Source organism: Pteropus vampyrus, unplaced genomic scaffold (assembly GCF_000151845.1).
Source record: "Pteropus vampyrus isolate Shadow unplaced genomic scaffold, Pvam_2.0 Scaffold151, whole genome shotgun sequence".
In the NCBI taxonomy this organism is placed as follows: domain Eukaryota; kingdom Metazoa; phylum Chordata; class Mammalia; order Chiroptera; family Pteropodidae; genus Pteropus; species Pteropus vampyrus.
The window spans coordinates 3,156,670-3,184,286 of NW_011888932.1; the positions used below are offsets into that span (position 1 = coordinate 3,156,670).

Here is a 27,617-nt window from a genome sequence, read left to right on the forward strand (position 1 = left end):
TAACATGGGATATTATCCTCTTTCTATGCATATGTATACCTATGCATTTTTGTTTGAATCAAAGAAAATGAGATCATTTCTTTGATTCGTGACAGTGTCTTAATTGTCTAGATTTATTTCACTTGTAACTTGGATTTATATATTTTGTGTGGATGGGGAGGGTGGACTGTCCTGGTAGTTGTAGATTTGGGCTAACTCATGTAGTTCTTCCTGTGACGGGGATGCGTGAAATTTCAAGTGGGCTGGATATTGATAATTGCAGGGCAGTTCTACCCTAAGTAAGATACGTGAGACTAATGCCTCATCACTGTGTAATTAGACCTCACATAGCCACTCACTAAATGCGAGCATATAACCTTATAACCCTTATGCATGAGGGGCCATCTTGTTTCTAAAATCAATGTAAAACCGTCTCTCTTAGTACTGTATATCTCATCCCTCTTTCAGTTGTTTATAATTGTCCACCTCCCATCAGGCAGGTAATGTTTTGTGTTGTTACCTTTAAGGACACTCGCAGTGGACCGATTTCATGGCAGCAACTTCCCCCTGCCCACGCAAATAGAGGAGAGCAAGGGAGCCCAGGAAGAGGGAGGCTTGGAAGAGGCAGATGACAGTATTTAAAAAAGCAAATTGAAGAAATAGCAGCTGTGCATGTAGACAATCTAGGAGAAGAGAGATGGATGTGCCTTGATTTCCTTTGTAGAATGTTAACCATTTTTATCACATTTCCTTGCATTCTGAAAATATTTAGATCCAAAATTTTAGACATTTCCCTTCTTGAGAGACATGAAAAAAATATATATCAAAGGGTCTAATAATAGGAGCAGTTTTAATAACTTGGTGTTTGTGATGCAAAGAGGTTTTATGAGAATTACACTGATTTGTATTTTTGAGATATTCTTTTTCTGTTATGAATTTATTTTTAGCCAGCATCTTCAGATTCCCTCTAAGGTAGCGAGCATAAACTATGGAATAAACTTTGTATAAGATCTGTAAGTCTAGATGAGTCTTTTACTGCCATAAAGTATCTTAAATTTTTATGTTAAGTTCTTATGCCATGTTTTTGAGAGCTAAAGAGTTTCATCTAGAAGCAAAAAAAAAAAAGTTGTTAGGACCTAGAGACTAGTTTTCAGACTTGTCCTAGCAGTTTAATGATTTCTGTAATAAAATGTTTTTTATATTTTATATTATAACTCAGTGATCTGTGTTACATAAATAAGTGGAATAGAACAAAGTATGCTAGTTTCTAAAAGCAATTAAAATAGTCTTTTTTTAGATTACTTATTGAGAATTGCTATTTTTATTGATCCAGTAAAGTTGACCTTTACTTCATCTGCTTTTTTTCATCGTAATATTTTCATGAATTTTGGTATTTTATCTTTACCACAAGGATTTTGGTATTTTATCTTTTAACGATGCTAATGTCTTTTTTTCCTTAGTGGCTGCATTGTACTGTCAACTTACTAATGAAGGTTTTACTTTAAATTTGTTTTGTGCCTTTCAGCTGGTGTCACCTGGCTAAACTACTCATTATGAAATTACTGTAATAGTTTTTTAAAGTTACTACTTTTCAGTTATTACAACATAGTTTTTGTAAATCTTACTCAAATTTTAATTTTTGGTATATAGCAATTTACAATAGCATCTTACATCTTTACATTTCCCGTGAATAGAAGGTGCATTGAAAGTAAGTGGGAGCTTTTAAAGATGTATATCAAGTACCTTACAGAAATACTAGCTCTGAAAAAATGAACACCTTTATACTTGTAAGTTCTCAAAAGCTGTCTCATTGAATAGTGCAGTCAGGCACTATCTGGTCAGCCTCCTGTGCTTTCTCAAATCCTCCTAGCCCTGTATGTTCTCATAAGCCTCAGCTCTGGTTCATGTCCTTTTCATTTCTTAAACAGGCTATTACAAATTTTCTCTTTTTCACCTACCGTTATTGTTCTTTTATGTTGTAGCCCATCCTGCTTACTACTTCCCTTGAGCTTCTCAAAGCACAAATTTGATATCACTCTCCTACTTTAAAAAACAAACAAAAAAACTTTGACTCCAGATTCCTATCACTGCCTCTCAAACTTTTCCTCAAATCGTTTAATTTGTCTCTTTTCTTCAAACTGTGAAGAGTAATGAACCTGAATTAGCTTTCTGCAAGAGTGAAATTGCTTTGAAGCTTCATTTTCTGTCTGAAAAATTTATATTAATTTTATGTTCTAGTAAAAGTGGATTTAATGTAAAAACAGTGACTTGTTTAACTCCTCTAAATTTTTTTTCATAAACTTGGCACTTATAGAGAATCTACCCTATTTAATATATGATTTTTCATACTCTTATATTTCCATGAAGTAGACCTCATTTAAAAAGCAAGACATGATAGGATAGAAATCTAAGATTCTAGACATTTTGTAACTTGGCCCCAGCCTCATTTCTTAGTTGTCCTGCAATGGATTCTTCTGTAGTTTTATCAAGATTCCTGGATCCCCAAGTCTTCCATACCACCATGGTTTGGATATTTATAGTTCAGTCTTTGAATGTCAGTGTTTTGGAATGTGATTATAGTGATTAGTTTATTGTCAATAATATTTATGATTACTGTAATTATTTATAGTGAATAATAACGATGTTGTGAACACTGGTTCTTAATTCAGAATAGCCATGTGTGTGAATAGTCTTTTGCAACTCTGAATTTAGAATTTGGGTTAGTTAAGGTAATGCCCTAATATATGTTTTTTTACTGCATTTCTCAAAATTGTTTACTTTTTATGGTTGACCTTGTTCCATTTCAATAGTATTGTTACTGGGGTTTCAAAATAGAGACAACAGTGCCGTTTATTTCCTATGTTGCTTGAGTTCACTGGTTTTTTTTCTTATATGTCATATGTGTGCACATGTGTTTTTTTCTTGTGTTTATTTTAAAATCTGAAAGAGATGTTATTGTGTAATTAGAAAAAAAATGTGAAGTGCTTAGGGCTAACAGCCAAGATCAGTAATAGAAGAAACATTCTGTTGTCTCACTTTGTGTATTATTAGCTTTCATTTCAAAGTACTCTATTATGGTAGTTAATTGAGAAGTTTGATAGTTAATTCACAGAGCCCCATTAGAAAGCATAGCATTATCAACCAAATACTTTTTAGAATAACCACCAAATGTAGTAAACTCTGGTTGATTTTCTTTTTTAAAACTATTTATTCCCATTTTTCTTTTATATTAGTCAAAAACCAATAGAATTTTCTCATATGTTCTGTGTTCTTTAACTGTGGGATTTAAAAATATACATTACTTTCTCTAAGAACATTTAGTAATTATTGCCTCTTTTTAAAGTGGGGCTAATTATTTACCACTTTTTCTGACAATACTGGGTTGTTTTCACATTTTGAAATTATTCTTTTTTTTTCCATCGAGAATGTCGTTTTGCTTCCAAAGTTATTTTTCTTAGTATAGTTTATACTACGTAAAAGTTATATTATACTTTCTCTTCTAATGTAGTTGATCTGAATTGCATTATGGGTTCTACTTATTTTATGTTTATTTTATTATCCTCTTTCCATTGTAACAAAGACTCTGAAAGCTGCTAGAGGAATATACTTCTAGATTTCTGGGACACTACTGGCTCTGTAAGTTTTTAGTCTTGGCAGATATTCTTGAAAATTGTTTTAGCCATGGTTGTTCTCTGCTCTGAAAACATATTCAAGAAGAGGAATACTTTGTGGTTAGCATCACAGTGCTGGATGTTAACGGCAGTTCAAAGTAGCCTCAGGTGATTTATAGACCATTTCTTAATTAATAAATGGGTTATACTTACAAATTATTTTTTGGACTTGGAACATGTTTTCCCATAGAAAGATTATGGTAGGTGGCATTTAGTTTTGCCAGCTAGCATTTTAATATCTATTTAGGTTATGATGGTTCTGAAATGTAAGATTAAATAATACCATAACATCGAATGAGCTTTATGCAGGAACAGAGACTCTCCCAGTGTCAAATCATTGATGGATGCCCCTGTGTCTTATGTCAGAGCCTCAAGAAAGGGCTGTGTTTAAGGGAATTGCTCTTTAAATAAACAAGATTCAGAAGATCAGGGAAGCATTACATGAGATCAACTCTGACTGAAGGCTGTTCTTGCAAAAGGGGTCCCTATCACTAACCCTCTGAGTTTTATCTCTTAATTCTTATCTTTTCTACCTTATAGCTAGTGGCCCTTAGGGTCTTCCTGGACTTATTATCTGTGAGCAAAAAGCTTTACGCTTAACTGTACTTAGCCCAGCTGAAACAGGCAAATAAATGAAACAATGTAAATGAAGAAAACAAATTATCTAAATTTAATGATTCTAAAATTGCTTATTAGGGACCCTGGCTCTGTTTATATTTTGTTTTCCTAAAGAAGCAGTTACCTTACTCTAAGGGGACCTTGTGCACTGAGAGGTGTAATGTGTGAAAAGTGGGATGATCAAACCACCTAGAACTCTATATTTTGGCTCATGATTATCTGCAGAGGGTCGTCCTTGCTTGCTGTGCTGGTATCTTCCATTTGACCCTCCAGATCTGTCTCTACCCTTTTTCACCTGGTGTCCTGGGAAGCTAACCTGAACTATGAATTACACTAACAAGGTTTTCTCATCTTCTAGTTTCCAGTTGCGTTTGGCCAGAACCACTAGTGAGAGATCAAAAGGTGGAGGAGAGAGAGTGGAGCATTTTATCACTCAGCTGCCTCTCTACCAGGTTACTGTGGCTTGGCTATTTCCTATTTCAAAGGTCAATTTCTTTCCAGAGGCCCTCACCATGGGACTAAGCTTCCCACTTGTAACTCACCTTGCCTACTTAGGCCTAGAGGTTGTAGGAGGTAGTTGCCAGCCTTAGGATTTCTTTACATTTTTGTAGGTAGTCTCTTCAGCAAATTCTCTCCAGTGACTTAGTTGTCGAATGTGCAGTCTATTTCTTGCTGAGATTCTGATACCATTGTTTACCCAGTCTCCGTTCTTCCTCTTGTTTTTCCTAATAGCACCCAGATTTTCCTGTGAGGACCTACCCCTTCCTCATCATTTAGCAACTAGATGATTTAGGTGGGTTTGATCTCTCCCCATTTGAAGGGGTGACATAAACCAACAAACAGAATTTTTCCCTTTTGCCATTGGAATTGGGCAAAATATGAATAGCGGCCTGGACCTGTGCCAGTCTGTGGTAGTTCCTTGGCCATGCTGATTATTTCAACCTGGTATAACAGAAAAGCCTAGGACTTTTATTTGGCTGTTAGGTTAAGTGAGTCTCGACACGAATCCAATTTACAATCAGTCCTCAACACATGAATTCTAGCACATTTTAACACCTTTAGTTTCAAAGAAATCAGTGCTTTATAAGGTATCCTACTCCATCTTCAGACAGCTTTCTTTGTTATAAATTTCTTATTTATATTGAATATGTAAAATTTATTTCCTTGACATTTTGATATCTTGATTCAATTTCTCCCCTCCAGGAATATAGAGAATTTATAGTAGTTTCTTTTTTAACTTATAACTTCAGTTTCTTCAAACCACTTACTTTTAGGACATGAGCCCCAGTTTCCTCACCGTCGTCTCTATTTTTCTCTGAACATACCCCACTACCACTTTGTCATTGTATCTCTTAAAATGTGGCACCCAAAATTGAGCATGGTTGTCTAGTTGAGATCTTCCCGTTATCCCTCAGACTGAACAAAATTCTTTCCTTTAGATAACTGTAATAAAAATAACAACCTTTGTTTACTGGGTGCCCACTGTCACCAGCTACTATACATTATATTTTGTTTATATTGAATCCTCATTTCAAAGCCATAAGAATTTATTATTCTCTTTTACTGATAGGAACACAAAGATGCAAAATTAACATCAAGCAATTTGCCCAGGGTCATTCAGCTAATTAGTGGTAGCGTGGAGAACTAATGTCTATTTGACTCCAGAGCTGATATTCTTATCCTACACTGTATTATAATTGTAATTCCATGCACACTGTATTGTAAGTGTTTCAAAGGACAGGGATCATATATTTACCTTTGTGTCACCAGTGTTTAACCTAGAACCTGACACATTGTTCCAAGGGAAATTTAAAACAGAAGGGGATACCCACCTACTTTGTTCTAAAATGCTGTACTTCTGTTAATGTGTCTGGCACGTGGCCAGTTCTTAGGATTGGTTTGTAAGATGAACAAATTTTGCATTGTATGACTCTGTTCTTTTTTTGGCAGTGAAGTTATACCATTCACTCAAAATTATTTATTCAGTCAACTGTTTATGGCTTATGAGTAAGTTGAAAGCAGCAAGCCATCTCTCCAGAAAAGCACTAATATTCATAGGCACACAAAAATTTGCATTAATTTCAAGAGATTATGGATCTCTTGGAATTCACCCTTGATGCCACTGGGGATTGTAGACGTAGGTTGAGAAGTGCCTTTCTAAGCCAGAGTAATTTTCATCATGTTTTTGGGATTTCACCTGAGTATGGATCTCTTGAGCAGATCTGAAATTAAGCTGCTTCTTCAGAAGAATTTTTTTTAGAAACTGCTATGGGCTACACTTAGGTATAGGTGGGACGATTTACCTGGGCAGAAATATAAATTAGGCTCCTTAATTTTCTTTCTAAAAAAGTCATCCATATCAATTGACATTTGATGTAAAAGTTCCTTGTTCTCTTGACACCCAGCACACATGACTGACACTTTAGGTACTGTGTCTTGTACAGAGTAGATGCCCCCCAAATATTTTTTCTAAGAGGTTTACAAGGAATTACAGTATAAAATTCTCTTTTAACATTTATTGAAAGTCAGAGATTAATACAAAGAATGTTTCTTGTTAAAACACATTAAGACTATTGTCCATTGTGTTGTTCAGTGTTCTTCACAATAAGTATCTTTTGTTAGATTTGTGAGTTCCTAACTCATTGTAAGTCTCTAAACTTGTTTTCTAGGCATTTGGGGCTTAACTTTGTGCTTATTTACTATCATTATCTTTAGATTTGGGAATTTATTTTCTTCTTCGCTATGCTGGTACATTTTTTGCATGTATGTTTGAAGCTTTCTCTTAAACATTTGTTAGCACTTGAATGCCAAATTTAGGATTCATTGAATTTATTTAAGCCTGTGTCTGTATGCATAACTTTTGCCTCTCTTCCTGCCACCCCCTTCCACCCAGCCCACTCTACTTCACCCGCTTTGCCCCAGCTACTCAGTTTTTCTATATTTCTTCCCACACTACAGTGATTATCTGCTTGCAGTTCCTGGCTTGCCTTTATTTCCTGGACTTTGTATCTTTTATTACCTGCAAGTTTAACTACTTGCTTTTGATTCCAGATTAGTCTTCATTTCACTGCCTTTATACCTTGTGGGTTTTTTTTTTTTTTGCCACCTCATCTAGAATTGAAGTAATGGCAATAAACAAGAACATGTGAATCTGGGAAATTTTAAGTTTTCAAATAATCTCAAGCTTACAGAAGAGTTGTAAGTATAGTCATGCACCACTTAAGGAGGGGGATACTTTCAGAGAAAAGTATCATTAGCCAATCTTGTCATTGTGCAAACATCACAGAGTACACTTACACAAACCTACTACGCACCTATATGGTATAGCCTATTGCTCCTAGACTACAAACCCGTACAGCATGTTACTGTACAAGACAACACAAGATTAAATCAAGCACAAGAGAAATGATGCGATCAAGAGTCATAAACATGAGATGTAGGAGGCTGCCACAGGTGCAACACTGCATATTGTTTTACGGCGAATTTTTTTTTATAAGTAGAAAGAGTACACTTTAACGATAAAAAGTATAGTATAGTAAATACATCAACCAGGAACAGTTGTTTATTATCGTATATTGTGTACTATACATAATTGTAAGTGCTATTCTTTTGTACAAGTGGCAGCACACGGTGTGGGTTTGTTTACACCAGCATCACAAACACATGATTAATGCATCGTGCTGAGATGTTAGGACAGCTACCAAGTCATTAGGAGGAATTTTTCAGCTCCATTATAGTCTTATAGAACCATTATCGTGTATGTGGGCCGTCGTTGACTGAAATGTCGTTATACAGCACATGACTGTACCATAGAAAGAACTTTTTTTTCCTGAGCTGTTTGAGAGTGAGTACTGACCTGATGCTCTACCACCCTGAGTGTTTTATTGTGTATTTCTTACAAAGTCTCCAACATAACCACATTACTACCATCAAAGTTAAAATACTGCCATCTAATCCACAGATGGCGTTTATGATTTGCCAGTTGTCCTATCACAGTCTTTTTACAATGAAAGGATCTGGTTCAGAATCATATTGTGTACTTTGTCATCATGTCTCTTTAGTCTTCTTCGGTCTAGAATAACTCTTCAGGTTTTCCTTGACTTTTACGACCTTGACCCTATTGAAGATTACAGGTCACTTACTTTGTAGAATATCCTCTTATTTGGTTTTGTCTGACATTTCTTCATGATTAGATTCAAGTTGTATATCCTTGGCAGGGATATCACGGGGTGGTGCATGTTTTAGATTTGTCTCACTGTTGATAGTTAACTCCGATCACTTTGATTGACGTTCATTAAAGTAGTATATGCAAGACTTCTCCAGGTTTCCTCTTTGTAATAAGGATTTTGAGGGGAGATACTTTAAGACTGTAAATATTCTATTCCCTGTCATATGTTCAATTTATGCATTTATTAATTTATATCAAAAGTGTGGTCATAGTTTCCCATGTTCTATGGGTTATCCTGCATTACTACGAGTATTTACTTTGATGCCTAAATTGTTTTACATTTGGGCAGTGGAAGCATCTTCAAACTGGCCCCTGTGTCCTCTTCTTAAATAAATTTTTAATGTTGAAAAAATTTTAGATTTACAAAAAAAGTTACAAAGATGGTATACATAGAGTTCCTATATATTCTTTATCTAGTTTCCCCTAATGCTACATCTCTCATAACCAAGGTACATTAGTCTAGACTACAGAATTAATATTGGTACATTATTATTAACTGAACTGCAGACTGTGGATTCCATTTGTGTTTTTATTTATGTCCTTTTCATGTTCCAGGATCCAGTCCAGGGTGACACATTGCGTTTAGTCATCATGTATCTTAAGTCTTCATTCTGTACCAGTTTCTCAAGTCTCTTCTGGTTTTCATGATCTTGACAGTTTGCTCAGATATCTTTTAGAATGCTCCTCAGTTTGAGTTTGTGTGACTTTTTTTTTTAATGAGAGATTAGAGTTATAGAATTTTGGGAAGAATTCCAGAGGTGAACTATATGTATGATTATATCACTTTAGTGGTACATGACATGATTTACCACTGGCGATGTCAACCTTGATCATTTGCTTAAGGTGATGCCTGCTGCATTTGTAAAACACTATTTTTCTCATTCACTATTATTTGGGAACAAGTCACTAATTCCAACACATACTTAAGGGAAGGATCTTATGTGTCCTATGTCCTTTTAACATGTCCCCATCATTCACTGAGTACTTCCTTTGTCTTTGACATAACAAGATGTTGCAGCTTATTTTGTACTTTCTGTGCTCCAGCCTTGGAATCAGCTGTTTCATAAACTAAATGTTTGTGTTTTCCCAAATTCATAAGTTGAAGCCTTAACTCCCAGTGTGGCTATATTGGAAGACAGGGACTCCATTCAAGTAATTAAATGAGGTCATAAAGGTGGGGCCTTGATCAGATAGGATTACTCCCCTTATAAGAAAAGACACCAGAGAACTCTCTCTCTGTGCTTTATGCCACCTCCACCTGCCTGTGCACAAGAACCAAGGAAAGGTCATGTGAGGATATAGTGAGAAGGTAGCCATCTGCAACCCAGGAAGAAAGACCTCACTAGAAATCAGATCAACTAGATCCTTGATCTTGGAATTCTAGCTTCCGGAATGGTGAGGAAATAAGTTTCTGTTGTGTAAGCCACCCACTTTGTGATATTTTGTTATGGCCGCCCTAGATGACTATTACAGTGCCCAGTTTCTTTTAGGGGAAAATATGCCAAGATCTGGGAGTTAGCTGTACTCATTGCCATTAAAATGTCAGTGCTCTCGGGTCTTCTTAGTAGACAAAACTAGAGAACACATACATATATGTGTCCATTTACACATTTTTCTCTCTCAATTTATTTATCAAAAGTAATGAGTTCACACTGATACATCAAATTATAATCCAGTACCATAGAGTTCATTATAGTTTTCTCCCATTCCAGATTTGTCACTCCTTTTTCTGACAGTGAAAAACCTGGTATTTGTTATCCTGAATACATTATTTGAACAATCTCCCTTTATGTAATACATTTCCCATCACCACTGCTGATGGCTGCACCATCCCCCATTCAAATGCCCACCTTGTGCAACTTAGGCTCCATCCTCCTGTACTGCTCCACTGGCCAGAAGGCCTTCTCACCTTGCCTGAGCGCTGACATTCTGTGCTGGGTTTTTCTTCTGTGCAAATATCCTCCTCACTTTGCTCAAGTTCTGAAACCTGAAATATTAAATAAGATATTTTGTGTAAAGTATATGTAAATATACAGTAAACCAGGGGTCCCAAACCCCCGGGCCGCAGACTGGTACTGGTCCGTGGCCTGTTAGGAACCAGGCTGCACAAGAGGAGGTGAGCAGCGAGCAAGCAACGAAGCTTCATCTGTGTTTGCATCCACTCCCCATCACTAGCATCACCTCAGTCCACCTCAGATCATCAGGCATTAGTTTCTCATAAGAGCACTGGTCCCTGTTGCCAAAAAGGTTGAGGACCGCTGCTAAATGATACTTATTATTAGTGGTAATTTGTAGTAGATGGGATTTTAAAAATGCCTCCCAAGCTTTCTAATCCATGGAACCATGAATGTGACAAGGTCTCACATGTGTAATTGTTATGTTACATTATGAGATTTTTGCAGATGTAATTGAGGTTACTAATCAGTTGACTTAGGGACACCAAAAGGGAGATTCTACAGATAAACCCAATCTACTCATACTAGCTCTTTAAAAACAGTTTTCTCAGGCTAGCAGCAAAAGGAGAAGTCAGATGATTTGAAGCACAAGAAGGATTTGATACACTGGTACTGGGTTGGGAGACAGAATGGGCCACACACAAAGACTTTGAGGAGCTGAGAGTAGTCTCCAGCTAATAGCCAGCAAGAAAACAGGGACTTCAGTCCTACATCCACAAGGAACTGAATTCTAAATACCTCAGTGAATGGAAGTATATTTTTGCTTAGAGCTTCTAGATTAGAGTGCAGCCTGCCTAACACCTTGATTTTGGCCTTGAGAGACTCTCGATTTGAGCCTGCCTGGAATTTTGACCTACAGAACTGTGAGAGAATAAAAGAGTGTTGTTATAAACAGTTTAATTTGTTGAACAGCAATAGAAACCTAATACAGTAGTATATCCAGGTGATATTTGAAATAAAAAATTTTGCATGTCGCAGAAGAGATAGTGATTTATGTATGGTTATTCTTTGGGAGGGGTGATTATCTAAATCTATCTACTGGAAATTTAACTGCTCTTCTTGGGGACATCCACAAAGCAAAAACTGCTCAAGGAGAACCTCTAACCACTAGATATACAATATTAATTGAAGATGTGAGCTGTGTGTTAGGTTAGTGTAAAGAAAGCATATTTTCAATTTTTTTCTTTTTGAGCACTTTAAACATATATTGGTTTATGTTAAGATTGTAAAATAATCTAAAAAAAAAAAAAAGAAACAACCTGCGTTGGAGTAAAAAAGCAATCTGGAAACGAATATTAATGCATTTAACAAATATCGAAGGTCTAATTTTGCTAGATGTTACACTAGATATTGTTTATGAATATGGCAGATGTGTGTTATTCGTCATTGCTAAGCCTACAAACTAATAGAGATACAGATATATAAGCAGTTAAAAAACATGAGAGGCATATAAGTGTTGTGCTGGGGAAAGTAAATGCTATTGAAGCACAAGGAAAAGATACCTAATCCATACTCAGAGATTCAAAAAAGTTCCTTAGAGAAACTCATCTAAGCTGAGATCAAGGGGGTGAGAAGGTAGCTAAATGAATGGTAGGGAAAAGAAAAGTATAGAATATTCATGGCAGTGGTAACAAGATGTACCAAGTCCTGAAGACAAGATAAAGGATGGCCAAAAGCTACTTCACTGCGGCTGAGGCATAAAGTTTAGAGGGATAGTAATTCAGTATAAAACTGGCACATAAGCAGGACCAGATGATTATAAGTTTCAAAGCCATATTAGGGAGTTTGGATTTTATTTTAAGGGAAGTGAGAATTCATTGAAATATTTAAACAAGGGAATGATGCAATCATATTTTTATCTGTCAGAAAGTAAAATTATGTTGTTTTTGTTTTTATCTCTCAAATTTTGTTATTTCACATTCTAAGGTTAGGAGGCCAGTGATGCAGTAAGCTTTAGGAATGTAAATATTTCATAGACTTTATTTTTGCACTGGTGATACTTAAGACACAATATAGCATAATAGTTCATTGTGTTTGCTGTAGAGTCTGCTGACCTGGGTTTGAATCCCAGATTCATCACATACTGTCTGTGCAAGTCGCTTTTTTAGGCCTCAGTGTCCTTATCTTTAAAATCTGAATATTAACATTCACCTTTAAAATCCAGCTCATCAAGTTGTTAGGATTGAAAGAGATAATGTCTGTAAAGTACCTAGAATAAAGTAAGCACTCAGTAATATATTATTATACTGCTAATAATAATAATAAAAAAACCCATGAAAGTTTATTAATTTTTTTTAGGCCAGGTCATAATGTTCCCCTAGCAAAAAGCTGCTTATTCAAATTAACTTTTCAGGAAAACAGCTACATCAAAAGCTGTTAAAAATTTAGCCAAGTTAAAATTGACACTACATTTACTCATCTGGTATCACAAAAAGTATTATAGGCCCCATGTTAGACCAAAGAAAAAAATATTATCTGGTGTAGTTCATCCAAATGCAGTTCCAAGCAAGCAATAGTGTATATAGGTTTGGAGCCTAGAAGAGACGTTTATGGTGGAAATAAGAATTTGGAGATTACTGGCATGAAGATCAGACCTCAAAATGTTTGACAAAATTTTATACCCATTCACAATAAAAACTTAAAGCAAACAAGAATAGAACATAACTTTCTCAAACTAAAGATTATCTAGAAAAACTAAAAGTCATATTCAGTGGTGAAATATTGAAAACTTTCCCCCTGAGATTAGGAGCAATACAAGAATCACCTGTATTCAAGATTGTGCTAGAAATTGTAGCTAGTATAACATGGCTAACTCCAACTGACTAAACTCTAACCTGACTAAAAACTGATAAGCAAACTGGTAAGTCAAAGGAAAACTTAAAAATTAAAGGAAGACAAAATAGCTTTTTGACCTTGAGTAGGAAAGGTACAAAGAACACAAATTGTAAAGAAAAAAATTGATAAATTTGGCTTTATTAAAATGAAAAACTTCTCCAAAAGAACTCACAAAGAGACAAAATGACAGATCATATACTAGGGGAATACATTTAGAAAATAGTTTCCAACAGAGGATTTGTATTCAGAATATGTTTGGGAGAAAAAAAAAAAACCTTCTAGTCAATAAAAGACAAACACAATAGAAAAATGGGTGCTAGAAATGAGTGAATGTTTCTCAGAAGAGGAAATAAACAGCAACTAAGCATGAAAAGATGGCTGTATCAGTGAGAATTCTTCAGAGAAACAGAGTATGTATAATATTTGTATTCATGTAGATTTGTATTATATAGACACACATATAGAGATTGATTAATTGATTGACTGACTGACTGAGAAAGCTGGCAAGTCCAAAATCTGTAAGGCATAACAGGCTACAAACTCAGGCAAGTGTTGATGCGGCAGTCTTGAGGCAAGATTTCTTCTTCTCTGGGAAAACTGTTTTTGCTCTTGAGGCCTTCAGCTGATTGGATGAGGCCCACCTACATTATCTGAGATGTCTCCTTTACTTAGAGTAAAATGATTATAGATATTAACCAAATCTATAGAATACATTCACAGGAACACATAGATTAGTGTTTAATAAAATAAGTGGATATTATAGCCAAGTTGATACATAAGACCATCACAGTGCTCTACCTTGTTAATCAAGTGAATACAAATTAAGACCACAATGAGGTAGAATTTTATATGGCTTAGTGAGATTTTAATGTACTGTTGATGGGAACATAAACAGTAATAAGTTGGCATTTTTATGTAAAGAAGATCATTTGCATGTCTACAGCCCATGAATTTCATTCCTTCAGAAATTCTTGTATATGAACACAACGAAATATGAATGTAAAATTTATAAGAATGTGATAGTAGTTTTAAATACACACACACACACACACACACACACACGCACACGCACACACACACACGCACACACACGTAGCCAAACAGCAACCTAGAAACGAATTAAATAGTCATTGATAGAAAAGTAGATACATAAACCATACTTTAGGTACCGAATGGAATATCAAACAGTAGTGAATAAATGAACAGCCACGTGTAACATGAGTAAATTTCTAAAACATTATATTAAGTATAAAAAAGCAAGACAGATTAAAAATAGCATAATGCCATTTTTATAAAGCTGAGAAACAACATATTTTTGGGGATACATACCTATGTCAGGAACCCCAGCTATGGGGGAAAGTGGTGAGATGGGCTAGCAAACAAGTCGATGGAACAATGTTACTAGTGTTCTAGTCTTTAAGTTTGGTGGTGAGCTCCTGGGTGCTTATTTCATTATTATGACTCAGAACTTAATATATGTTACAGCTAATATTTTCATATTATCAAATCCCTTAAAAGTTTTAAAGAAAATCAAGTGTTTGTTTCTCTTTTTTTATTTTAAAAAGTGAAATTTGAAAGAATTTAGAAAAGCGTTTTAATCTATGAAAGACTTTCTTAGAAAAAAACTTTTGTGTGAAAAGTCTGTGAAGGGCTTAGAAGACATTGTGATTCAGGTTTAAAACTAAGGCTGGGTGTCATTCAGAGAGAAGTCCACAACAGTTGGAACAAAAGTTATTTAACCTTGCAGTGTCATTGACTAACTGGTTTGACTTGAAAGCTATTGATCCTCTGCCCAGGAGACATTTCATATGTGGAAAATTTTTCATTTAATTCAAGGGAGTGATAGTGAATTTGGTCTGGAAATAGATTACTAAAGCTATCTAATAGTATCAATTTTGATGAACTCATCTTACTGTAAGAAATCTATAAGCAATATTGCCAGTTAGAGAACAAAACGTTTTCATCAAAAATACTGGGTTGTTCCTTAAATTTGGCTTGTAAATTAATAGAAATGTCATAAATCTGGATTAGTATAGGGAGATAAAATTTTAGTCCTTTTGGTTCTTTGTGGTAGAGCATAGTAGAATTTTGGCAAACGGTTGTTAGGGCTCTTTCAGGTTTTAAGTTTTTAATTTGGCCAACTTACCAAGGCTCAAATTGAGGGGTGACCCACTTTTGCCTGGGTCAAAACCAGGGCATGGAGAAAAATAATCATTTTTTTCTTTGCAGGAAGCTTTGTAAAGTTTCTCAGTTGGCAAAATCTGCATCCCGCATCTGAGATATAGAAAAACCATGATTAGAAATATGAATGTTTTAAAAATAAAATTTCTTTGAAAACTTGAGATCTCTCTCGGGTAATTCCCTTAGCTGAAGGAGTAACATGTCATTTGTTTACGGGTACTTGATAATGCGAAGAGCAGTATCATGCTTTCTTTATCTGGCATTTGACAGCTGTTAACTAGTGAAATGAGAGATTAGAGTCGATGCAATTAGAAGCATACACTGGATGTCTTCAAAACCGTGTCACCTACTACATAAAGTATTAACATAGCTGATTGGCAAGATCTATGTGTTATGCTATTGAGAGAGTTAACATGGTCTTGATGTAGAATACAGTATTGTTTTTTTTAAGTCCAAGAAAAGCTTTTCAATAAAGAAAAAAGCTTAAAATATAAAAAAGTACCTTAATGTATAAACTAATTTGTATATTGATCACATTACAATATAATTCATCAAACTTTTACAAAATTGTTAAGTATATGTAGTTTAAAGCATTTCTAATATTGACTTACTAATAAGGAATACTGAATTATCAACTTTACCTTGGTTATCTTTCTTATCATAGGTGATTCCCTTTTTTTTTTTCACCCAGCATTGTTTTGATACTTACCTATCATATCACTCTTTTCCTCTTTCCTTGCGTTGGTTTAAAAGGGAAAGTATTTCTCAACTCGTAACTGCCCTCTTATTTCCATTTCCATATGATCTTTTCTTAGGGCATTAGTGGTATCGTTTTTGTAACTATTAGTAATAGTTTACTATTTTTAATTAATACTGGAAAGAATTAGCAGTATGGCATAGAAATTAAGAATGTGGTCCCTGGAACCATACTGATTGGTGAATCTTCTTCATTCAGCAAGTAACTAAATATTTGACTTTGGCAAGTTGACTTTGCTCTGGTTTCCTGATTTCTAATAAAAGGGATAAGTTCAGTGCTCTGGTATCTAGTAAAAGCTAAATGAATGCTAACTATAATAATGGCAGTTTTAAGAATTATTATTGAATTAAGTCGATTGTAAACTTAACAAAGTAACATTTCTGTATGTTTAGTTTATTTACTTGTAATATAGAACAGGTTGGCTGGGATCAGAATGTCCACCGATGTGATAGTCCAATTCCTTTAAAAAATAATAACTGTCTGTTGTGTGTTATGAGTAAAATTTTCAAGGCCAAATAGCAATTTATTGAAAAATAATTATATTCACTTTAATGTTTATTTGAGTGCCTAGTATATGCAAAGCTATACAGGTAATGTACAAATATATGAGAAATGGAATATGGTTCCTTTATCCAAGCATTGTCAATTTAACAGCAAGGATTAGGGATAGAAATCTACTTTTTCAGGCCCCAAGGTGAATGGAAGTTAAGAAATCAGAAGAAACGAGTTCAGACGGGATTAATAATGAAGCAGTATGAACTAGCATGCCAGTGTAAACATCTTGGGGAATCAACTGAACTACATACCGTGTCTTGGTGGTTAATTGTTTTCATACCCAGGGATCTCTAAGTTAGGTTTGCAGTCTACATTTATTTATTCTCCATGCTGGTACTACAATCATCTACAAGTTTGTTACTTGTTAAAAACTTAGTATGTAATACACAAACAGAAATGTTTAATATTTTTTCTATAAGAGAGGCATAAATAAAGTATGACCATTATTAGCACAGAGGTGAGAGAGGTCATGTTCTATAGAAAAGAACTGGAAAAAGATTCATGGAAGAACATTTGAGCTGGGATTTCAAAGGATGCATGTGATTTGAGGTGAAGTTTGGAAGCTCTAATGGTATGTTTGTCCCATGCTAGATCAAGGTGTCAGTGTAAACCGAAGTACAGAATAAGGACTGTGTGTGGTATACTCATGAGACAGTTGAACATTCATTTGAGTGGAAATATGGGAATGTGTAGGGATTGTATTGGAGCTGTATCTGGAGAGGTAGATTGGTGCTATGTCTGGTGGGCCTTGAATGCCTTTAATTTAAATAAGTAATAGAGATGCATGGAAGACTTTTTACATGGTGGAGAGTGGTGATGGTGAACCTGATAGACTAATACAGCTGGATTATCCACTAACTGCACTTATGTATTAATTGAATTCATATTTTGTCTCTTTCAGGAAGTTCATGATTTATTACAAGATTATGAGTTAAAGTATTGTTACGTGGACAGAAATAAGCGAACAGGTAAGATTTCAGTTCTAAGCATCTGCTTCCATTTTGATTGTATATATAGTTATAAAACAAAACAGTATAGTACCTTTTAGTTCTTAAGCTAATCTCTGAAATTCTTAAGCATTAAATTATATAAATGTTACTCATACAATTTATTTTCTGAAGGTAATGTTGGTTTCCTAAATTTTAATCACATAATATGGTATTACTAGAGCCTTATGAATATTTATAATGAATGTTCTATATGTAATGTGTTATAAAGAATATCCTTTATAGGCTTGGTATCCTTCAATTTTAATAATATATTACTGGACTTAGCACACTGTGTGATTTGACCTTAGCTGGGAAAATTGGAAAAATCATTTAATTTTTCTGGGTATTAGTATATCTGTGATTTTAAAAGACTAAACTAGATTATTTCCTCTGTGTTCATATGATATGTAAATGTCTAAAAACATTTTTGAGATGGTAAAAAAGTAAGAAAAGCATGGAAGATGATATAACCACTATATACACAACCATTCCCAAATTAGTAAATGTTTTATAAAAATATTTTATTTTAAAAATGTTTTTAAAAGATATTTTTTGCCTTTAAATATATACATACCTGCAAGAGCCCTAATGTAGATCTGTTGAATAAAAATCTCTGGTAGTATGGTCAAGAATTCTGCATTTATTTTTTTTCTGACTTAAAAATTATAAAAGGAACATTACAGATAAAAATGAAATTCAGTTTCTACCTGTCTCTGATTCCATTCCTTCCCTCCCTCCTTACCTAGGGGCAAGTATTTATGAACTTGGTACATACTTTCCATACTTTGTCATTATATGGTGGTAGTTATTAGAGCTGTTCACAGATTCTTGTTCTTTTCTTCTGGGCGTGAGGTAAGATAGTTCTCCATCCTCTCTGAAGTTAGGAGTGGACATATGATATGTGTTTTGATGAAGTGTGAGCAGAAATGACATGTATTCCTTCTGGATGGAAGATTTCAGAGCCATGTGATTCATTCTTATCCTTCTTCCTGCTAAAGTAAACGAGGCAGATTGCAGGACTTCTTTCAACTTAGGTCCCAGGTCGACTGTGACGAGCAAAGCCTCCTTCCTTTCTTTCTTCTTTTCAGCATGGATTATGTAGCATGAACAACAACAACAAAAACAACAACAGAAAAACCCTTTTGTTAAGCCAGTGAGATTGCGGAGCTGTTTGTTACCACAATATCTTGACTAATAACCTGTAATTTTACTATATGTAAAAAAAAAAACTAATGGTGTTGTTCTTGATTTTTTTTTTAAAAAAAAACTTTACATAAATGGTATTCTGTTATATGTTTCATTTAGCAACTTTTTTTTTTACCTCAACCTTGTTTTCACATCTTTCCATGTTGATACATATAGCTCTAGTTCATTGATTTAATTACTACAGATTATTGTGTCCTGTGAATTTATCAACATTGATAAATCTATCCATTACTGATTTCGGAATAAGTTAAAGCATTTAGGAAGCTTTAACTTATCCAGTATTTCAAATAATGCTGCAATGAATATCCTTATAATTGTCTTCTAATAAATTGCAGCTGTTTCTCCATAAGCGAATTACTGGGTTATATGTTATATACAAATTTAGTGTTACTGAATGTTGACAAAGGGAGTAGAGGTAACAGTCTTTACAGCTTACACAGGGCCGGGAGTAGTGCTGCTCCCATTAGCTAACATGATAAACCTCATAATTCATGGTGCATCAGGAGGAGTATTCAGAAGGGTCTTAAGAGTGGAGAAAATTAATTCTGGTCTTAACCTAACAAAATTTAAAAGGCATAGAATCAAAACAACTGAAATCCTTTAAAAAGAGTTTTTTTTCTCTCTTGCTATGTACCTATTTGCCATGTGCTAATTGAATTTGGGTATGCTAAATGCTCATAGAGCAACGTCACTGTAGTATGTTCCAAACAGAGAAGAAGGAGAGGGGGGAGCAATTTATTTGCAATCTGTGGATTGCTCTGTGTTGTGTCTTTTAATCAGAGCTTTAAACTTTTAAAATTTTATCAGATAAGAATGTATTTAATATTTCATTGATTTAGAACCTTATATTTGTATCATGTTTTCAGTTTTAGAAATCGTCATATGTATTTGTTGCTGGATGCTAGAACAACTTCATTAGGTAGACAAGACAGATTTTGTTTTATTTTTTTGCAAAGAGGTTAAGCTACCAGTATTATAACCCTGTGATTTTTTCATACCATATTATTCATCCAAAAAGCATTCTAAAATTTGTGTACGTGTATATTTGTTTCACTCTAATTAATCTGATTTTAAGGAATCATGACGTAGAGAAAGAACTGTCTTCCTCTGGGCATTTTGGTGTCTTTTTCACTATTCCTTTGTTTTTTAGGTCCTCGTTATCAAATAAGGTCTTTTAGAACTGTAGGAAGAAAGAAATGTTTTAAGGCTTCCTAAAATTTTGTATTACTAATTGCTTGGAAGAAAAATAAAATCTGTATGTAGTTTGTAAAGATTACAAAACTTAAAAACAATACTCAATATTGTATTATCTTATAGTGGAACTGATATAATTTCTATATTTTTAATTTAAGTTACTTGTCATGATATTAGTTTAGTGGGGATGGTAGCATTAAAAAACAATGAAGTGAAATAGAAAATATCAGAGTGCGTTGCATATGGTAGAAGTGTTAACTTTTGTTTTGAAACTATATGTGAATGTGTACTGAGTCACAGACATAAAATGTATTTTTTACTGTGTCATAGTTTAAAAAGTTTTAAAACACTGGCTTAGAAAATTCACTTATTATCTTCCAGCTTTTGTTACCTTATTGAATGGGGAACAAGCCCAGAATGCAATTCAAATGTTTCATCAATATTCTTTTCGAGGAAAAGACTTAATAGTCCAGCTGCAGCCAACAGATGCTTTGCTGTGTATTACAAACTTGCCCACTTCGTTTACATTAGAAGAGTTTGAAGAACTTGTCCGTGCTTATGGAAATATCGAGAGATGTTTTCTGGTCTACAGTGAAGTTACTGGCCATTCCAAAGGCTATGGATTTGTGGAATACATGAAAAAAGATTTCGCTGCTAAGGCTAGACTGGAGCTATTGGGCAAACAGTTGGGAGCATCAGCTCTCTTTGCACAATGGATGGATGTTAATCTACTAGCCGCAGAGCTCATTCATTCTAAGTGCCTTTGTATAGATAAACTCCCTAGAGACTACAGGGATTCGGAGGAGCTGTTGCAGTTTTTTTCCAGTATCCATAAACCTGTGTTTTGCCAGGTATGTATCTCTAAGATATCATTTGAAATATTTAAAAATATCTACATATGTATCCTGCATGCACTCACAAATTTACCCCTGTGATTATCACAATGGATAATCTAATTCTACTTTAGTCTGTAATGAAGGCTTTAATGTCAATTCCTTTTGTCGATGGACCAAACTATCTTGTTACATAGTTAAGTATGTCTTAGCAAATGTATCGCTAGTCACCTTCTTATTTTATCCATTTATTAGGCCATTTATTCATTAATCCATTCGTCCATCCAAATTTTCTTTATCACCTTCTCTGTGCCAGACACTATATTGCTAAGTGTCAGACATATCAATAATAGAAAGATGCTTTCTCAATACCTCATGGTTTTGAAGACTAGACTGACAAGTAACCAAATAATTATAAATCCTCTATAAAGAGTGATTTAATGGAAGATAGAAAAGTATAATGAGGTTTAAAAACAATGTATAATTGTATCTTAATGGGGTCATGGTAAATGAGATATTTAGGGAAGATCCCGAAAACTGACAACACTGGGAAGAGTTTTCAAGTACTTTATCATAATAAGTTTAAATATATTCTACTAAATAGACAAAAATGCATACTATATATAACTTCTGTTATAAATGTTTGACAGCAAGTGATGAACTCTCTCTTGCTTCCCTTCTCTTCTTACCTTCTATACCCACCGCCCCCTGCTTTTTTCTTTAACCATACATGTGTTTAGTCTCTACAATTGCAGTAGGAAGTTTGGAGTTAGAGATATAAACACACACACACACACACACACACACACACACACACACACACACACACACATGATTAATGCTGCCATCTTACTTTTTCTTAAATTTCATTTCTTCTAATCCCAATATATTAACCATCAAAAAAAAATCCAAGAGCTTTATAAAATTTTGTGACGAATTTTTTATTAACCTTTGCTGTTATTGAAAGTGGATTGTCTTATCTATGTACTATTCTTGTTACTAAGAGTTGTATAGTGATATCCTGTAGCCACACATAATTCTTCGTAGCTTTAGTTGATGCCTTTGAAACAAATGTGAGGGGAAAAGCCATTTGTCACAAATTGTATTTGAATTACAAATCTCAGAGTTGAAGAGACTTGAGAGGTTATCTAGTCTAGCTTGTCAACTCATAGAAAAAATGTTTATTACAATATCTGTGACCATTTAGCTTCCATTAAAATATTTCAAAATAACGGAAAATGTAACTAGATCACAAGTCAAACCATTTATATATTTGAATGGCTTTCATATTGAACTGAAATAGCCTTTAAAACTTTAAAACTACTGATGCTGTGCACTTAGATGATTTTGTCTTTTGAAAGATTTTAAATATTTTTATTCATATAGACATGAAGATTATCATAATGAACCAGGAATAAAAAATGTTTTAAAAGACTAGTAAAAACCACTTATCAGTGGATCCGTTAAATTCAGGCTATTCCGCTTGGTAGGTTGGCATAGACTATATTGAAGACACAGTCTCTTCTGTGATCAAAAGAGACCAAAGAGGCTAATGGCTTTTTACAAATCTGATTTTAAGATCTGGTTTGGATTATAAGAGGAATGGGATGGTAGGAGAATATTCGTAAAAGGTAGATATTTCTTTTTCTCCCATATAATTGGAAAAAGTTTTATGGAGAAAAAGATATTTGAGGACAATTTTAAAAGGAAGGAAGAATGTGAAGGAAAAAATAGATATTTGATCTAACTGTACAAGAAAGCAGAAGAAAGTTAAGTTTCAAAAATAAGAGAAAACAAACTATAAATAACTGTAATATTAATTTATGAGATGCCAAATCCAAATAGAAGTTTTGTAGATGTGTCTCTCAAAGATATGCAAAGCTGAATTTTATCTCCTTTATCACTTAACAGCATGAATATGTTTGAGATAATTCAGACATATTCAAAACTTAGAAACTTTTTAGTGCCTTATTTTGTTATTTTTGCTCTTTGTACCAGTCTTTACAGATCCAGGACTTTAGTATCTTCCTTTTCACTCTTACAGGTGGGTGACTAGAAATAAATTAAGTTCTGCATTTTAGCAATTTAGGGCATATTGAGAAATAAAGGTTGTGTGTTGCATATGGTATTTTAATAAACCTGGGACATAGTTTTCCCAAATAAGATTTGCTTGGTATACTTGACCAAATTCCTGCGGTCTGCCTGAAATATTGAAATAAAAGTTGAATATGGTTCCTCCTACCTTTCTTCTCTTGATAAATGCAAACTTTATTTTACAGAGATATGTGGTCAAATAATTGTTTTAGTATGTTTCATTGTCCATGTATCTGGTGAATTTATTTTAAAGAAAGTTTTAATTATTGTATCCCCATATTTTCCTACAAATTATCAGTTACATATGTTTCTTAATACATTGGTAATATTATCATTTGGGCTTCAACTATTAAATTAGAAAATCAAAGAATTAAAAAGAAATGACAGAATCTTGTTTGTCATCCTGTCTTCCAAGATCATCTTGCATCTAAGCAACTATTAAACTTTTAGAAAGAACACATTGTTTCTCCATCATCATGCTCTGATACATTTGTTCTTGAATTTGAAAATTAGATACTGTAAATAAATATTTTAACTAAATAATAGAATTCCCTTTTAACAAAATGTATTATATTAGTTTGCACAGGATGAAAGTAGTTATGTTGGTGGCTTTGCAGTGGTTGAATATAACACTGCAGAGCATGCTGAGGAGGTTCAGCATGCAGCTGACGGTATGACCATCAAGGGGAGCCAAGTCCAAGTTTCCTTCTGTGCCCCAGGAGCACCAGGGCGAAGTACATTAGCAGCCTTGATAGCCTCTCAGCATGTGGTAAGTTTGTTGTTCTTTATTAGCATATAGAAAAATTTTAATACCATTTTAATCTATCCAGACTAATTGACCATTGATTGGACCTTCATTGTATTTCTATTACATAAAGATATTTTTCTTTTAAAAAAATGACGAATGGTGTGTCTGTCAAATCAAGCCAAGAGTTATTACAAAAGAAGATACTGTGTTTAGTGAGGTTTAATTATCTTAGGAAATTTTTTGAAGGAATTTCATTCATTCAGCAAATATTTGAGTTCTCGTTTTGTTCTAAATTTTCAGTGTAACATGCCTCTTTCTCACTATGTTCATAAGTATCCATAGTACAAGTAGAGGAAGATGCGTGCTTCATTTTTGCTCACATGGCACATCGTAGCTATTTCTTCTGTCTTCTTATCCTCTCTTTACTTCTCTGGTCTGGAAGTTACACACTGATAGAGACTTTTCCTTCTTCACAGTTTTTACTCCTAGCACTTAGCATAGTAAATATTTGTTGGTTGAATGAAGGAAGAAATACACTTTTGAAGGGATCAGGGAAGATTTCATGATGAAGGTAACATTTGAGTGTGACATTAAAGTACAGTTTTGAAATGTGTTGATGGGGGTGGAGGATAGGATTGCCAGATAAATACAGATTTTGCATGAGACAGTTACATTAAAAAGTTATTCATCATTTATCTGAAACCCAGATTTAACTGGGCATCCTGTATTTTTACTTGCTAAATCTGGCAACCTTAAGGGAGAGAGTAGTCAAACCCTAGGTAGTAGTATGAGGTGAATTTGCATTCTCAACAAGTGGCAGGTGGTCTAGGTGAACTGAGTGTATAAAGGGATGTATGGCAAAATGGTCAGTTGATGCCAAATCAAGGAGCACTATTGAGCACTCAAAGAATTTGGATTGAATTTGATGAGCAGTGGGGAATTTATAAAGTATATAAACAAGGTCGTGACAGGATCAAAGTTAAGCTATCAACAGATTAGTCTGAAAGTGGTTTGTAGATGAACTAGAGAGAGAGATTAGGGGAGAGAGGAACAGATAGGAGATTGTTGTTAGTCTCATATCTCTTGCCCTCCTCTTTGACTTTACCTCTGGTCCCAGATCCCCTTTCCCCTTTTTTCTTAGTTCGCCCTTAGGTTCTTCTGTCATTTTCATATTCTTCCTTGCATAATTCACTACTTGGGCCATTCTTTCACTATCAACTTCATTGCCTTTGGTTAAATTGTCTCTTTGTTGGATTGGAATTGCAGTTTACAATTCTGAATCCATCCAGTCACCTGCTTTTGCATCCAGGGCACTATTTCCTCTTAGAAGAAAACAAAAACAGCTAAGCATCTTGATGCCACTACAAATGCATGACATATTTGTAGCTGGTCCCAAAACAAAACTTTAGCTCATATCTCATTAGCCGCTCTTCTTTCCATTTTCCATAATAGCTATCTCAAACTTTCACGCTATTCTTGCCTTTCTCCTTCTTTCTGTCAGATGATCATGGCTCTTACTTTATAGAAATATAAAGGTCATGTGCTGGACACATTCATTCAGCTTTTCTCTTACTCCCCAAACATGCCCGCATTATTTTTTAACTTCTTTTTCTCTTCAATAGCATTCATTCCACAAGTACTTATTAGATACCCGCTGCATTCTAGGCACTATTAGATACGTTTATGATTCATCGTTGAGCAAAGCAAACAAAGGAAAAGCTACACTTCTTCCTGCCAAAGCAGGCCTTTGCGAACATGTACTCCATCCTCAAGGATCTTGATCCTCATCTTTCGTATTTTTTACTTGTTGTTCCACTTCTCCCATCTTCTCATGAACATGCTCAAATCTTTAATTTAAAGACCTCTAGATACTGGCCTTTTTAGTATTCTCCTTTACGAGTAGAGCTTCTGGAACAGTCAGGCCCCTCTCGTCACCATTTCTTCATTTCCCATTTCCCTCTCAGCCTAATGCACTGTAGTTGCTCTCTCGACAACTATTCAAGTGAATCTTTTTCTCATGAAGATTAACAGGGATTTCTTAACATTCAAGTCAAATGGATGCTTTTCAATTTTTTATTGCTTGGTCTCTTTGCAACCTTTAAAACCCTCTGCTACCTTGAATTCTGCCACACCATTCCTTTCCTACCTGTCTAACTGTTCCTTCCCGTTTTTCCTTCTTTTTCCCTAAGGCATGGTATCAACAGACTTCTATATTTGGCCTTTTCACTTTTTTCCTCTTAAATACTCCAGTGGCTTTAGTTATTGCCTATCCTTGATTTCTTCCAAACATATATTTTTGGATCAAACTACTCTAAGCACTAAATCTATATTTCCAAATGATTATCAGACATCCCACCTTATATAAATAGTTCAATTTCAGCATCTCCAAAGGAAAACTATTTTTCTCTGAGACTTGCTTTTCTCTGTTCTGTAATATCTACATATGGCATCCGTTCATCAGAACTAAAACTGCCTGAACCAAAAACTCAATCATGATTGGTCTCCCTCACCCCCCAAATCTAAATGTCAAATATGTTTTAAAAATCCTTTCAGTTGCACCTCTGGATGTCTCTTAAATCCTTGAGACTCATCAGCATCTTCGTTACTCAGATCTCATCTTCTCTCACCTTAGTGGTTGAAATAACCCCTTAGGTAGTCACCATGCCATCAGTCTTTCCCTTTCTGATCCATCTGCCACAGAGCCACACGAGTGATCTTTGTCATCCTTAAATTGGATTATGTCATTCTCTTGCTTATTATTCTTTAATGCTTGCATAAGTTCAAATTCCTTAGCACGGCATATGGGGCCCTTGGTGATCAGACATCAGTGGCAGAGAGAAATCTTAAAATTTTCTCAAAAGTAATGTATTACATTGGCTTTTCTCTACGTGTTCTTGGTATATATCCTTTATCAAGTTTTCCAAAATTTAAAAAAAATCATAAATAGGTAGCGAACTTTATCAGTTTTCATCCAGCTAAAGAGATAATCATGTGATTTCTCCCTAAATTTATTAATGTACTGAATCATGTTGATACATTTTCTAATATTAAACCATCCTTGTGTTATAAGCCCTATTAGTAATGACTTTTTCCTGATGCATTATTTGGTTAGATAGTTTTGTTTGGTATATGGCAGATGTGCTCGTAAGTGAAAAATGCTTAAAGTTTTTCCATCATTCTGATTTTTTACAATCAAAAGAACACTGACACCATTAAATGATTTAAGTGTTTTTCCCCTCCCTGTTTTATTTTTTAATAGTAGTTATTTTTTTTCCATTACCTTTTTAAAAATTTTCAGTTATAGTTGCTATTCAATATTATATTAGTTTCATGTGTACAGCACTATGGTTAGACATTTATGAAATTTACGAAGTGATCCCCCCCGATTAGTCTAGTACTCACATGGCACCATACATAGTTATTATAATATTGTTGACTCCATTCCCTGTGCTGTACTTTACATCCCCGTGACTAATTTTATAATTGTCAGTTTGTACTTTTTAATCTTTTTTACCTTGTTCACCTAGTCCCCGAACCCCCTTTCTATCTGGCAACCATCAATTTGTTCTCAGTATTTATGAGTATGTTTATGTTTTCCTGTCTTATTTCTATTTTATGGATTAACTTGTGTAAAATGGGGTTGCCTGTGCTTTGCAAGTTTGAGAGATCTCACATGTTAAACCATGTAGACCTAGTCTTTGAGCCTCTTCCATAGGGAAATTGATTACCACTTAATTTTCTTCTATAATTATTTAGACATTTTAGGTTTTTTTC

At 34.4% G+C, this 27,617-nt stretch overlaps 1 protein-coding gene across 1 annotated transcript in view; it reads left to right on the top strand.

Moving 5' to 3' along the window:
* RAVER2 (ribonucleoprotein, PTB binding 2) overlaps positions 1-27,617 on the top strand; it is a 79,556-nt gene that overhangs the window by 8,116 nt on the left and 43,823 nt on the right. Inside the window, exons 2-4 of the mRNA XM_023536229.1 lie at positions 17,612-17,747; positions 20,550-21,019; positions 23,673-23,864. Of these exons, the coding sequence (XP_023391997.1) occupies positions 17,612-17,747; positions 20,550-21,019; positions 23,673-23,864 (798 nt within the window). The remainder of the gene's footprint in view (positions 1-17,611; positions 17,748-20,549; positions 21,020-23,672; positions 23,865-27,617) is intronic.